The following is a 15,386-nucleotide window of genomic DNA, read 5'->3' as shown; positions in this document are numbered from 1 at the left end:
GATACAAAACATTATAGCAAACATTATATTTAATGGTAAAAATTTGAAAACTTTCACTTTGAAATCAGGAACAAAACAAGGATGGCCCTTATCACTTCCTTTTTTTTTTTTTTTTGTAGAGACAGAGTCTCACCCTGTTGCCCGGGCTGGAGTGCAGTGGCGTGATCTTGGCGCACTGCAACCTCCGCCTCCCAGGTTCAAGCAGTTCTCCTGCCTCAGCCTCCCGAGTAGCCGGGGTTACAGGTGCACGCCACCACACCCAGCTAATTTTTATATTTTTAGCAGAGACAGGGTTTCACTGTGTTGGCCAGGCTGGTCTCGAACTCCTGACCTCTGGTGTTATCACCACTTCTAGGCAACACTATTCCTGAAGATCTTTGTAATAAGAAAAAAATAATAAAAACAAATAAAAGGTACAAGGATGGGAAAGAAAAACATAAAACTGTCATATTCGCAGATGACACAACTGTTCATGTGAAACAATTAGAATTAATAAGTGAGTTTAGAAATTCTCTCGGCCAAACACATGCCTGTAATCTCAACACTTTGGGAGGCTGAGGCAGGAAGATGGCTTGAGGCCAAGAGTTCAAGGCCAGCCTTGGCAACATAGCGAGGCTCCATCTCTACAAAAATTAAAAAACTAAAAGTTAGCCAGGCATGCTGGCACACGCCTGTAGTCCTACGTACTCTAGAGGCTGAGGCAGGAGGATCACTTGAGCCCAGGAGCTCGAGGCTGCAGTGAGCTATGATCTTCCCTGCACTGCAGCCTGGGCAACAGAGTGAGACTCTGTCTCAAAAAAAAATTCTCTCAACACAAGATCAATATACAAAAATCAATTGTCAATTATTCCTCTGTATACCAGCCAACATTTAAATAATGTAAGTTTTAAAAATACAAAATTTTTGATAGCAACAAAACATTAAATACTTAGGAATAAGTTGATATGAAAACTTCTACCTACCCACATACATGTGCCATCTTTTGACAGAGTGGTTGTTTACATGAAGCACAGACATGGAAGTCAATGATTGAACTTAACAAGCACCTCCCACTAGAAGAAGTCTGGGGACCTGAGGTAAGAGAAACATTACCTTCCAGATTGTTTATTTGGAATAACTAATCTGGCATTTTGCTATTAACAAAAACTTGATAGAAACATTTTGGATTTAAATTTGCTTTGGTAAATCAAATCCTATTTTTATATTAAATTGTATCATGGTATTTTTAAAATGCTTCATCTTAATTTCTGTGTGATCTTTTGTTGGTTCTGTGTTACTATTTTAATTTTCACTGCTGTAAATATGTGTTTGCAGATTATTAAATATCTGTTAAACATGTGAAAGCATCAAGAGTGAGTCTTGTTAAAGACTACCTAGCTCCCTTACTTCCTCAGGTCTTTACTGAGAAATCAAGTTGTCGATGAGGACTTCCCTGGCCACCATATGGAAAAACTTAACCATCACTTTCCTGAAAGCGCATATTTCTCCCTATTTTCTTTCCTTTTTTTTTTTTTTTTTTTTTTTTTTTGAGACAGAGTCTCTCTCTGTTGCCTAGGCTGCTAAGCTGGAGTGCAATGGCACAATCTCAGCTCACTGCAGCCTCCACCTCCCAGGTTCAAGTGATTCTCCTGCCTCAGCCTCCTGAGTAGCTGGGACTCCAGGCACGTGCCACCACGCCCAGCTAATTTTTGTGTTTTTAGTAGAGACGGCATTTCACCATGTTGGCCAGGCTGGTTTGACTCCTGACCTCAAGTGATCCACCTGCCTCAGCCTCCCAAAGTGCTGGGATTACAGGCGTGAGTCACTGCACCCAGCCTCCCTCCCCTATTTTATTTAATATCATTAGCATTTATAACTATGACACATTACATAGCCTACTTTCAAAATCTTATATATTTTCTAGCTCCCTTACTAGAATGTAAGCTCCATGAGGGAAATTTTGTTTTGTTCACTGCATCTAATGCATTATATATAGGTGCTCATTAAATATTTGTGGACCAAATTAATTAATTATAGATTATATACCTATTATAAAGAGTACTTTTCTACTGTTTAAAAATCATAAGGGGGCCAGGCATGGTGGCTCACACCTGTAATCCTAACACTTTCTGAGGCCGAGGCGTGTGGATCACTTGAGCCCAGGAGTTCAAGACCAGCCTGGGCAACATGGTAAGACCCCATCTTTACAAAAATTAAAAAAAAAAAATTAGCTGGGCCTGGTGGTGCATGCCTGTAGTCCCAGCTACTCAGGAAGCTGAGGTGGGAGGATCACTTGAGCCCCGACAGCTGAGGTTGCAGTGAGCCATGATCATGCCTCTGCATTCCAGCCAGGGTGACACAGTGAGACCTTGTCTCAAAAAAGAAAAAAAACATCAAATTAAAAAATAAAAATCATAAGGAATTAAACTGGTAATTAAGTCAGTTAAAACGAAACTTACCCTCCTGATTTTGCATTGAAGGACATCCAAGGGTCTGGAGTTAGGGGTAGGGATAAATGATAGGTGAGGATGATATCCCCAAATCTTACAAAAGGCACCTAAATATTCTAAGATTCTGCCGAAATAACATACTCCAAAGAAGCAGTGAGCTCACTGGGTAATTAACAATCATGAAGCTTGCCTCAATTGGTATGATATGGTACAATCGTTCTCAAACTTTTAGCATACACCAGAATCTCCAAAAGACCTTGTTGAAATAGATGGCTGGGTCCCACTCCCAGAGTTTCTAATTCAGCAGGTCTTGGTTGGGGCCCAAAAATGTGCACCTCAGTGATACTGATATGCTGATCTGGGGACTGCATTTCAGAGCAATTGAAATAGTAGCGTACAGTCTAGAAAGACTCCGGAGTGCCCACGCCAGGCCCCGCGTGTTCCATTCTACTGCATGAGAAGCTTAAAGCTCACCACTGAAAGGGTGAATTCAATCTGAAGTCTGAATATAATAGAAAGCAGGTACCTGCAAAGACTAGTTATGTCCTCGTGAGTAAGGCTACTCTTACTGAAGGGTGTCATTATTACGTTGTATCTTAACTCAACAGGGCAATCAGGGCTGCTTTCTTCCTGAAACATATACTTGAAATGAAATAGAAAGCCTTCCAGTTCTTGGAGCTACACTAATTGCTACATAGTCCTTCTGATTCTAGAAGGATGAACAATACCTACATTTTAAAAAAAATCAGGGAAGAAGCTCTGGGGACTGTAAATTCTTAGGGAAAACACTGAAGGACTCATAAGCAAGCGTGGCATTTTCACAGGTTCTCCTGGTAAGGTTGGAGGTTGAGAAGGAAAGGGAGAATATGGGTGCTGAGTGCTTGTCTACATCCACACGATACAGAATCCAATTTGAGTTTCTCGATGTGGCTGAAAATACTAGACTGGGAAGTCCTGGGCTAAAAATTGAGTATAATGCATGAGGCTAGGGGAGATTGATTGATTGATTGATTGATTGATTTTGAGATGAAGTTTCCCCTTGTTGCCCAGGCTGTAGTGCAGTAGTGCAATCTCAGCTCACTGCAACCTCTGCCTCCCGAGTTCAAGCAATTCTTCCGCCTCAGCCTCCCAAGTAGCTGGGATTACAGGTGCGGCACCACGCCCGGCCAGGAGACTTGTTTTCTAAGAGACTGGGTGATTTGATCAAGTGGGCTTTCGCGTGAAAAAAGATGGGAGAAGAAACAATAATGGCGGGAGAGGGGGAAGTTTTAATAATATAACAGGGAATATCAGGCAGTGATATCTTTCTGGCAGTGACACAGAAAAAGGAGCAAGAGTCAGCAGGTATCATCATTCACATTAGGAAATAACGAAATAGGAAACAATATAAATATTCCTGCATGTCTATATACAAAAATACATAATGATACAAGGCTATTAGGTCTTTACTAGCAATGCTTTGTTGTATGATATATGCACAGCTTCCGAACATACTTAGAATATACCACATACTTTTCCAATTAAGTTCATGGACCCCTCTATTAAGTAACTTGGTAGGACAAGTTTCACAGTTTATTTTTGACCTGGAAGAACCCTTCACCAAAAAATATAAGATATTTTGTATTTTCAAGTGGGGATACATCAAAAAAACAAGTCTTTTACTTATTTTTCATTAACCCAACATATTGTTTTATAAAATTGCTACAGACCACAATGGCAAAAAGGTAGACAATGGCAAGAAATGCTAGAAGAAACAGATTTTTTGAAAAACAACGTCAGAGTTTATCGAGACATATAGTAATATTTTTAAATTAAATATAATCAAGAGTTTTAGGGATGCCACTTATGATTAAAATGTAATTATAGAATAATTCACCTACATAAAATAAAATGACCTGCTAAGAAGGGAAATAGAGGAATTTTCAGTGAGAAGGCAATATTCAGCCTTTATCCCTCCCCTTACAATAACTAGTCCTGATCTGTGTCCATTGAGGCTTCTGTTCCTCAGTTCCTACTCCTGAACCTGGCCTTTTATCAAACTAAGGATGCAGTGGCCTGTATACAAGAATCCTTCAAAAATCCTTCCCTGGATGATTAGTCAGTTCTGGTAGTATGTTTTGAATTTTTGTCCCTTCCAAAACTCATGTTAAAATTCCAACTCCAGTACAGCAGCACTGAGAGGGGGAGCCTTTAAGAGGTGATTGGATCGTGAAGGCAGAGCCCCCATACGTGGATTAATCCATTCATAGATTAATGGATTAATGGGATAATGGATTTGTGGGTTTCATGGGAGTGGGACCGGCAGCTTTATCACAACAGGAAGAGAGACCTGAGCTATCGTGCTCTGCCCCCTTGCCATGTGATGTCCTGTGACACTTTGGGACTCTGCAGAGTCCCCACCAGGAAGATGGCCCTCACCAGATGCAACCCTTCGACCTTGGACTCTCAGCCTCCTTGGAAAGGAATGAATTCCTTTTCCTTATAAATTACTCCGTTTCAGGTGTTCTGTTAAAAGCAAGAGAAAACAAACTAACACACAGTGAAAGCCTCCACAGCTCAGCACAGGTCGCTCAAGCTGTGTTCCTAGAGCTTCTGCAGCTGGCACCACCCTGCACATGAGTCAAGCTGTTGAGTCTCTCCCCTCCTTCCTTGGAGTTTCCTTTCCAGAAAGACTGCCACAGACAGGGCAGGTATAGCAACATGAGCACACAACACATTTAGATTCTTTACAGTGACTCTAACTGAAGCCAAAGAATCTATGACAAGCCTGTTTTCTCTGAAAGTTCCTTGACAGTACAGGTCCATACAACTCTACGCACAACAAAACTCTGTCCATCTTGTGATCTCCTCCTTTGCTTTTTATACAAATATCTTCCAAACTTTTCCCAGAGGTCTGTCCAAGTCGAGCGGGAACACATGTGTTCTCTGTCCCTGGTTACTGTTTACTTCCTCTGCCCTTCCACATCACAGCGTCATTAACATGAGGAGGGAACCCACAGCCAAGGCAACCAGCCAGGGGTGTACACACAGCTCAGTATCAAGTGGGCCTTCTGCTCCATTTAGTCAGACTGGGTTTTTGGCTCCAATCAATCATACTTGTGGTTACCAGAATATAAAGGGTAAGCAACCTTCTCCTCCTAATCTTTTTTCTTATTTCTAAAATTAATTTTTTTATTTTCATTTTTACCATGTAATATATGCATGTAAAACTCCTCCTCATCTTGATGGCCTACACATATTACTCTGAATTCAGTTATGTAACATGTTACATTTTTATCTGGAATGCATTTTAACCTAAAATTTTATTACTCCAAACAATTGTCCTTCAACCTGGCTGGGGCACTGGCACTCTGATGAACGACCTCTAAACATTCCTCTCATTGTTGCAGCCCTCATTGTTAATTCATATTCCTGGGAGATTGGTAGAGCTGCCCCGCCACCACCCCAGCTATGTCCTGGGGTTGGGAGCAAAAGAACCTGTGCCTGTCAGCTTCTGGAATGAAAGGTGGGGACTTGGAATTACCCTCACTCTGATGATATCCAAGAGGAATCAGCATTCAATTAAAAATGACAATGGACTTTGGGCAGACAAAAAAAAAAAAAAGACAAATATCCACAAACATTGCTCTCAGGAACAGGTGCTACTGGAATTCCTTAATTAAAGTTATACTGTTAAATTAGCTGCAGACCTTGATGACTATTTCATCTCCTAGAATAAATGAAGAATGCAGTCATACATCACTTAACAATGGGAATATGTTCTGAGAAATGCTTTGTTAGGCAATTTTGTCATTATGCAAACATCACAGAGAGTACTTACACAAACGTAGGCGGTGTAGCCTACTAGATAACTAGGCGATATGATAGAGCCTATTGCTCCCAGGCCACAAACACGCACAGCATGTTACTATAGTGAATAACGTAAGGAAATGGTAAGTATTTGTGCAATACGAATTTTGCAGCTCCACTGTAATCTTACGGGACCACTATTGTATATGTGTTCTGTCAGTAACCAAAACATTGCTATGCAGTACATGACTGTAATTGATTATTGGAATGGAAGTAATAGTATGTAGGATATGTCTGTATCCTCACATTTCACGATATCCAGGTAAGTAACGGCAGGCATAATCAGAACTGTACCTCGCATCTGAATAAAACAATTTTCAAAAATTTCAGGCCAAGTGTTGTGGCTCATACCTGTAATCCCAGCACTTTGGGAGGCTGAGGAGGGAGGATTGCTTAAGTCCAGAAGTTCGACAGAAATCTGGGCAACATAGTGAGACCCCTATCTCCTAAAAAAAAAAAAAAAAAAAAAAAAAGTAAAAAATTAGCCAGGCATGGTGGCACATGCCTGTAGTCCCAACTTCTATGGAGACTGAGGCAGGAAGATTGCTTCAGCCTGGGCGATCGAAGCTTCAGTGAGCTGTGATCATGCCACTGAACTCCAGCTGGGGTGTCAGAGCGAGACTCCATCCCTAAAAACAAAACAAAACAAAACACACATTAATTCAACAAATGTATCTTGACTACTGTGTGCCAGACTGAGGATACAGCAGTAAGCAATAAGCTTCCCTCTAGAGCTTATCGTTATTGCCATCTAATCATGATAACATTTTTGTCCATAGAGTTGCCATGAGGAAGTCTCTTTGAGACTGTACAAGAGCTGATTGATTGCAAAGCTCTATTGACTGGGAAGTTGTTCATGAAGGAGGAATATTTCAAAATACGTAGAAAAAAGAAAATACCATTGTCTGAGTACATTTTGTACTGCTATAACAGAATGCCAGAGGCTGGGTAATCTATAATAAACAGAAATTTATTGGTTCATGATTCTGGAGGGTGGGAAGTCCAAGATCAAGGAGCTGGCATCTGGCGAGGGCCTTCCTGCTGCATCATCAGATGGCAGAAGGCAAAAGGAGAGAGAGGGTGAGGGCGAGTGAGAGGGCAGGCAAGGGGGGCTGAACTCATCCTTTTATAAGGAACCCACTCCGTGATAACGGCATTATCTCATTGATGAAGGTAGTGCCCCTGTGATCCAAACTCCTGGTGGGACCAATTAGACCTCACTTTCCATCTCAACTTTTGGGATCAAGTTTCTAACACATGAACTTTGAGGGTTGCATTCAAACCATAGTAACCTTGAAGGATGTTGATAGACAAAAGCTCAGACACATCCAAAGTAATTGCCTTACAAGGCTTCCTGTTTCCTTCAAATGAGAAGCTTTCAGAGAGCAAGAATGGTAGAAGAAGAGTCCTTTAAGTAGGGTGTGAAAACATACAGGATCTAAGAGGACCCAGAACCAGTGCCATGTAATAGTAGGATCAGGTATTTGCAAGTTTTAATAATCATTTTCTTTCATTGTGTTTGTTTTAACAGAGTAACTTTTAAAAATACAGGCTTGTTTCATCTGTGTTTTTAAAAAGGCAGGCAGGAGATAGTTTGTATCTTGAGACCCACAGAAAGACATGGTAATGGTAATGGGGCTAAATGAAGATCCTAGGGCAAGATAAAAACCCAAGGATGTACCATCTTGACTGTTGTGTCTGTACCTTATGATCAAAACTGTTTCTGTCCCCAATTAAGCATCTTTGGAACATTTTGTATTTTGTTGATTTAGGAAAAGAATATGCTTACATATTCTCAACACTCTAATTTAATTGTTTATAAATACAACATTTGCTTTCACTAAGCTTCACTTTTTATCAAAGTTTAACCCAGTATCGCTCTCAAAGTGCTATAAAGAGCACTGCAGGGGTAAAATAGAAGGGAATAGCCATTACATCTCTAAATAATTTTCCAAGATAAATTAGACTATAATTTTGCGTATCAAAGTCATAAAATGACCTTAAAATTTTTGTCTTTGTTTCTTGTTCAGAACTATAAACACTGTTTTTCTTATGCTATTGGAAAACCAGGAGACTTAAATCAACCATACGAGATTATCAACAGTTCTAATGGTAACCATATATTTTGGCCCATGGGCCATTCTGGAATGTATGTATTTCGTGTGAAGATCCTGGATCCAAACTATAGGTGAATATATATGTTACTGTAATAGTGTTAGCATTAGTTCTTCAAAATCTTTATTTTTTTAATTTGATGCATCCTATACATTCAATCATTGTTATTCTTGTTATTTACATATTTGCTTTTTCATTTTGTAGCAATCACATGAAACATTCTATGTGGGTAGAAGATTTTATGTTAAGTGTTAATTAAATTAATCAATTTACAATTACATTCTGAGGACTTTCCTGGGTTCAGTTGCCATGAAAGATCCAAATATAGGCACAGTCTCATCCTTCAAAGTATTTACAATTAAGCTGCCTGGAGAAGGAGGAGTTGGGGGAGGGTTGCACATAAAAGCCAAGAAAAGTTAAATCAGAGCAAAATACAGGAGGTATTTTTCAAATATAATTATTTGCATTATTGAAAGGCACACTAGTAATTCAGAGATGGGAAAGATTAATGCTATTTTGAGCAGTAAAAGAAAACTTTCCGGAGAACACAGAACATCAGTAGAATTTACATTGCCAGAAGACAGAGACAGACACTTCCAGTGAAAGAAATCACACTAATAACGGAATGGAGCTAAATGTTAGCAAAAGGTTAGCATATTGTCTATGGCTTGTGGAGTCGCAAAGGAAGGCAGAAAGTGCCCTGAATGGGGAAGGTAGAAAACAAAGGAAGGAGACAAACTTACAGCAATTCATAATGTTTAAGTAAATTTCAGCCCATGTCCTAGAGACCTTCGTTAGTGTCTTCACTAGGAAAACGGTGTGATGAAAGCATAGTTCTAGGGAAATTAGCCTGAGAATAGCAGAAAGAATGGTACAGAAGAAAAATAGGCCAGGCACAGTGGCTCACGTCTGTAATCCCAGCACTTTGAGAGGTCAAGGCGGGAGGATCACCTGAGGTTGGGAGTTCGAGACCAGCTTGACCAATATGGAGAAACTCTGTCTCTACTAAAATACAAAATTAGCTGGGCGTGGTGGTGCATGCCTGTAATCCCAGCTACTCGGAAGGCTGAGGCAGGAGAATCGCTTGAGCCTGGGAGCCAGAGGTTGCGGTGAGCTGAAATTGTGCCATTGCACTCCAGGCTGGGCAACAAGAGGGAAACTCCATCTCAAAAAAATAAAAATAAAAGTAAAAATAAACTCTACATGGATAATGGAGAAGAGTGACGTTAACAAGGAAAGAGGTCAAAGGAAGGCCTAGTGGCAGTAAGAATGGAAAGAAGGGAAAAAAGAGTCTAATGATGAGAGATTCTATTGATCTAACTTGGCAAGTAAAGAAGGAATCGATATAGTTTCATGTTTTCTAGGCCAGGTGATTAAAATAGTGGCATTTCCTTTGACCACAATAGGTAATGAGGTGGTTTTTCTGTGGGTGAGGTATTGAGATAAGAGTTCTGACTTTGAATTTGAGGGGACAATGAGACATCTAAGCAAAGATGTCCTATAAACAGTTAAGAATTCTAATCTGGGCCTGGAGTGGAAAGGAAGAGCTGATGATAAAAAGTTAACAATACGGATGTGGGTACCTTCTATGGGGATTCCAGGAGCTTACATAAGTTAGCTGACTGATTATAAATAGAGAATGGAAGGGCTTTGGGGGACACCCGCTGTAATGGAATTTGGGGTGATGAGGAAGGGGCAGACCACTGAGTTCTTCCAATAAAAGAAAAATGAAGACAAAAATAATAGAAAGTTAATTTTTAAAAACGCAGTAAAACAGGATATTTAAAGGTGACTGTCACTAACAGAGAGGTCCCAAACGTGTTCTAAAATCATGATTATCAATGCAGGATTTGAAAAGAGGGTGTCTCAAAACTGGTTATTTCCACTATTAGCCCCTAAGCTATTCAAAGGCAGCTTTGAAAGAAGGCTGGGAGTTCATAAGAAAGGCTAATGGAGAGTATTTCTTCCAAGAGACTTTTCCGAATGCCATGGGGACAAGAATACTTCCCCACAAGTAAGAGGGGGCTTCGGAAAACCACTCAGGGAAACTAACAGGGGCCTCCTGGTTTGGGGATGGGAGAACACATATTATGCCTAATTCTCGTCTAGAAAGTTTGAAGGTAAGAGGATGCCTACAGGTGCACTGACAATAGGACACATTAAATGGGATTTAAAAAATGACATTTTATAGTGATATGAGGTATAATCCATAAGGAAGATAAAATATTCATGAATTTTATGCACCCAACAAAAAGCCAGACAATACATGAGACTAAAACTATTAGAAACAGGGTAAGAATATGACAAAACCACAATTTTATTAGGAGACTTTAATATATCTTTCTCAGAATCTGATAGATCAAGTAGTCATAAAATAGATAAGCAAGTGGAGAATGTGAATAAAATTATTAATTAACCTAAGTCAAGAGATAAGTAAAGTGGAGTCTTGGCTTATCCAGGAATTAGGACCTAAAGTCAGTTTGTAAAAGGATAATATTGTATGTGGCCGAAATTCCTTTTGATTTCTCGTAAAAGGTGTCATGCTAGAAACCGAAATAGCATCTCTCAGTGAGTCCAGTAGAGCCAGTAGTTCCACCAACATTTCAACAGATCGCTGTTTCTTTCATTTTGTCCCAGTTCAAATACTTGATCCACATTTTAAGCCATGTGGTAGAAAAAATGGGTGCTGTTTCTCTTTTAACACTGCAATCATGTTTGTTGTGTAAGATGTTCACATGTGAAAGGCTGAGCAGAACTAAGACCAGCTATGAAAAGGGAAGATTCTAGTTTCCCATCTCTCATTCACTTCAGAATAGAAGCACATTGAGTGGGTCGTGGGGAGAATCTGCTGTATCTTACAATACCTACAGAGCACACACATTCTCTTCCAGTGCCTAGGGAAACACTGTAAGTTACAATAATCTTATGGTGAACCAAAAATAAAATTTTAACAAGTGAAAGAACATCATTTTATAGGCTACAATTCAGGCTAGAAACTAAAAAATATAAATAGCATTCTATTTCTTACAATATGACAGATTTAGTGTTCAGGGGAAACCTTTCCTGTGCAGTACATTTAACACACATACACCTACATACACCTTTTAAATGCGTGGCCACATTGATAGGAAACTGAGGGAATTATTTATAGGCCAGGAATTCCGAAAAAGTACAGATTCATTAGATCCTGTTGGAGTTCTCTAAAGACACTCTATCCCCCCTAGGGTTATCTGCGTATCCCTGGTGACCTGGATCACAAGGCAACATGTAGGACAAAGGAGGACAAGTGTAAGGCCCTAGCAGAGACAGAGATTAGATCAGAGAACCTAAGGCTTTGAAGGGCAAAATCCTTAGGGAAGATGGCAAGGATACATGCCTGAATCAATCTTGGCTCCAGATTAAAAAAAATATATATATATATATATAAAATATGTATATATATATAATATATAAATATATATAATATATATAAAATATAAATACATATAATATATAAAATATTAATATATAATATATATAATATAAATATATAATATATAATATAAATATATATTATATATAAAATATAAATATATATAATATATTATATTAATATATTAATATATTTATATATAAATATATTAATATATTATTATATATTAATATATAATATGAATATATATTATTAAAATATATATTTTATAAAATATATTTATATATAAAAATATATTAAAATATATTTATATATAAAATATATTTTATATAATATATAGATATATTTATATAAATATAAATATTTATATAAATATATATAAATACATCAATAAAAATATTTATATAAATATATAAATATATAATATATATATATATTCCCTAAGAGTTTTAACTACAAATCTACACTCAATAGATTTAAGCCTGGATTTCATATTAGCTGACTGTCCAAAAAGAATAATAATCTAGCCAAAAATTTAAAGTGGCCCCAGCTTATGAGTGCCTCCAATATGCTCAGCAGAAGCAAATGTATATCCCCTCTGGAGGATTGTGCTTTAAGCTCAAGCCTCAGAAAATCCCCAAAGGAAAAGCGCCAACCAACAAAACATAACAAAAGAAGAAACCACGAACCAGGGTCAACAGAAACAACAATCCACAAAACCAACCTACGAAGGCTTCCAATACTGGGTTTATTAGATACAGAATACAAAATATCTTAGCTTAAATGCTGAAATTTATTTATAGGAGAGCTCTGAAAGTATGATGAAAGAACAAGAAACTATCCAAGCTGACCAGAAGACCTGGAAAGAAACAGAGAAGATTTCTAAAAATGAAAAATATAATCAGCTTAACTAAAAACTCAATACACAGATTAAACAAGAGACTGCATTCACGAAAAGAAAATTAGTCAACTGAAAGAACAAATGTCCACTACAGTCCACATCATCTACTTCTCCAAAAAGTTCAACTTCCAAATACCTCCACCTACCGCAGTGTCATTAACCGTAAATAATCACAAATGTACTTATTAGCCTCCAAAAGGGAACAAACTGAAGTCTCACAGTTTATCGCATCTATCTCCAAGTCCAAAGTCTGAATGACACCCAGGCCCCCTCTAATTTTGTCATGATCCTGCCTTCCTATTCTGTACCCTGTGGCCTTTATGGTGGCAGAGTTTACCACTACCAACACACCTTACATAAAAGAGTAGGGGAAATGGGAGAAAGAAAGATCAGTTCAAATAGATGACAGCTAGGTAGAAAATAAGTACAGATACTATATTCCTAGTATCTATATGTGGTCCTGAAGCTATAGTTAGTATTTTTTGTTTTCTCCATTTTCTAACCTATGTTCACTATGTCTTTAGCCAGCATTTCAGGTTTATTTCCTAGCAGAATAACCTTAATTTTCTTTTTTTTTTTTTTTTTTTTTTGAGACAGGGTCTCATTCTGTCACCCAGGCTGGAGTGCAGTGGCGCGATCTCGGCTCACTGCAACCTCCGCCTCCCGGGTTCAAGAGATTCTCCTGCCTCAGCCTCCCGTGTAGCTGGGATTACAGACATGTGCCACCACGCCTGGCTAATTTTTGTGTTTTTAGTAGAGACAGGGTTTCGCCATGTTGGCCAGGCTGTCAATTTTCATTCCTAAGGAATCTGAGCTCTTAGCAATCTCTATCTGTACATTCCTGGGGCCATAAGTGAAATCGTGAAATTCCACTCCCAGTTCCATCACTTTGGTTCTTAGATTCCCGTATTCTGGCTGTGGGAGAAACACCTCCAAATCTTACTCACCGACAAGAGTATTTACTTCATCCAAAGAGAATTCCCCAACCTCACAGATAAACTTTCCTGCTAGCTTTACAGCTTTATAATATAATCATCCACACCAGAGCACTTCTGCGAGTAAAATAAAGCTTTATTAACATTTACACCCAAGCAGCAGGTATATACCAAAAGTGTCCTAGGTAGCCAGTAATTATGATTACCCTCATAATAAATAGCAGCCTTAAAAGTCCATGCTACTATTCTATGAGGCTAGTGAATTACATGTATATCAGCCGTTTGTCTTATTTTTATTTATTTATTTATTTTTTGAGACTGAGTCTTGCTCTGTCGCCCGGGCTGAAGTGCAGTGCAGTGGCGTGATTTCAGTTCACTGCAACCTCCACCTCCCGGGTTCAAGCGATTCTCTTGCCTCAGCCTCCCGAGTAGCTGAGACTACAGGCACCTGCCACCACACCTGGCTGATTTTTGTATTTTTAGTATAGATGGGGTTTTGCCATGTTGGCCAGGCTGGTCTCAAACTGCTGACCTCAGGTGATCTGCCCACCTTGGCCTCCCAAAGTGCTAGGATTACAGGTGTGAGCCACCACCTCGTTACCTTCTTTTGCTTTAAAATGAGTTCCTTGGCTAGAAGCAATCTTGTGGGGATAACATGAAAATACATATGACACTCGTTATATCCATGTGTGGTGTTGCAGGCAGAGGCTTTGTAGAAAAGGCAAATTCAAATCCCAAACATGTCACAGAAAGAATAAATCACTGTCCCCTCCATGACATAATCAACCTGTCACCAGATGGCTATCTGATGCCTCTGGATTCATATACACAGAGAAGGCTTTGGTTGGTTGCTGCCACTACCAAATACAGGCGCACCCCAGAGATACTGTAGGTTTAGTTCCAGACCCCTGCAGTAAAGCAAGGCATGTGAATTTTTTGGTTTCCCAGTGCATACAAAACTTACGTTTACACTATACTGTAGTCTATTAAGTGTGCAACAGCATTGCACATTGTCTAAAAAATATATAACCAGCTTAATTTTAAAAATACTTTATTGCTAAAAAATGCCAACAATCATCTGCGCTTTCAGCAAGTCATAATCTTTTTGTTGATGGAGGGTCTTGCCTCAGTGTTGATGGATGCTGACTAATTGGGGTGGTGGTTGCTGATGGCTGGGGTGGCTGTGGCAGTTTCTTTTTTTTTTGAGACGGAGTCTCACTCTGTCGCCCAGGCTGGAGTGCAGTGGCGCAATCTCAACTCACTGCAAGCTCTGCCTCCCGGATTCACACCATTCTCCTGCCTCAGCCTCCCAAGTAGCTGGAACTACAGGCGTCTGCCACCATGCCCAGCTAATTTTTTTTTTTTTTTTTTTTTTTGTATTTTTAGTAGAGACAGGGTTTCACCGTGTTAGCCAGGATAGTCTCAATCTCCTGACCTCGTGATCCGCCCACCTCGGCCTCCCAGCGTGCTGGGATTACAGGCGTGAGCCACCACGCCTGGCCGGCAGTTTCTTAAAATAAGACAACAGTGAAGCTTGCTCAAACTATTCCTTCCATGAAAGATTTCAGTGTAGCATGTGATGCTGTTTGGCAGCATTTTACCCACAGTGGAACTTTCAAAATTGGAGTCAATCCTCTCAAAGCTTACCACTGCTTTATCAACTGCATTTATGTAATATGATAAACACTTTGTTATTTCAACAGTATTGACAGCAACTTCACTAGGATTAGAGCTCATCTCAAGAA

General features: G+C 39.2%; 1 protein-coding gene across 2 annotated transcripts in view; it reads left to right on the top strand.

The window, feature by feature from the left end:
- CATSPERE (catsper channel auxiliary subunit epsilon) overlaps positions 1–15,386 on the top strand; it is a 160,888-nt gene that overhangs the window by 129,600 nt on the left and 15,902 nt on the right. For both annotated transcript variants that reach the window (XM_055095140.2, XM_055095109.2), the window contains exons 19-20: positions 990–1,076; positions 8,309–8,466. In XM_055095140.2, coding sequence (XP_054951115.1) covers positions 990–1,076; positions 8,309–8,466 — 245 coding nt within the window. The remainder of the gene's footprint in view (positions 1–989; positions 1,077–8,308; positions 8,467–15,386) is intronic.

Source organism: Pan paniscus, chromosome 1, assembly GCF_029289425.2.
Source record: "Pan paniscus chromosome 1, NHGRI_mPanPan1-v2.0_pri, whole genome shotgun sequence".
Taxonomy (NCBI): domain Eukaryota; kingdom Metazoa; phylum Chordata; class Mammalia; order Primates; family Hominidae; genus Pan; species Pan paniscus.
Note: the sequence above shows the minus strand (reverse complement) of the source record. Positions and strands in the feature narration are given on the sequence as shown.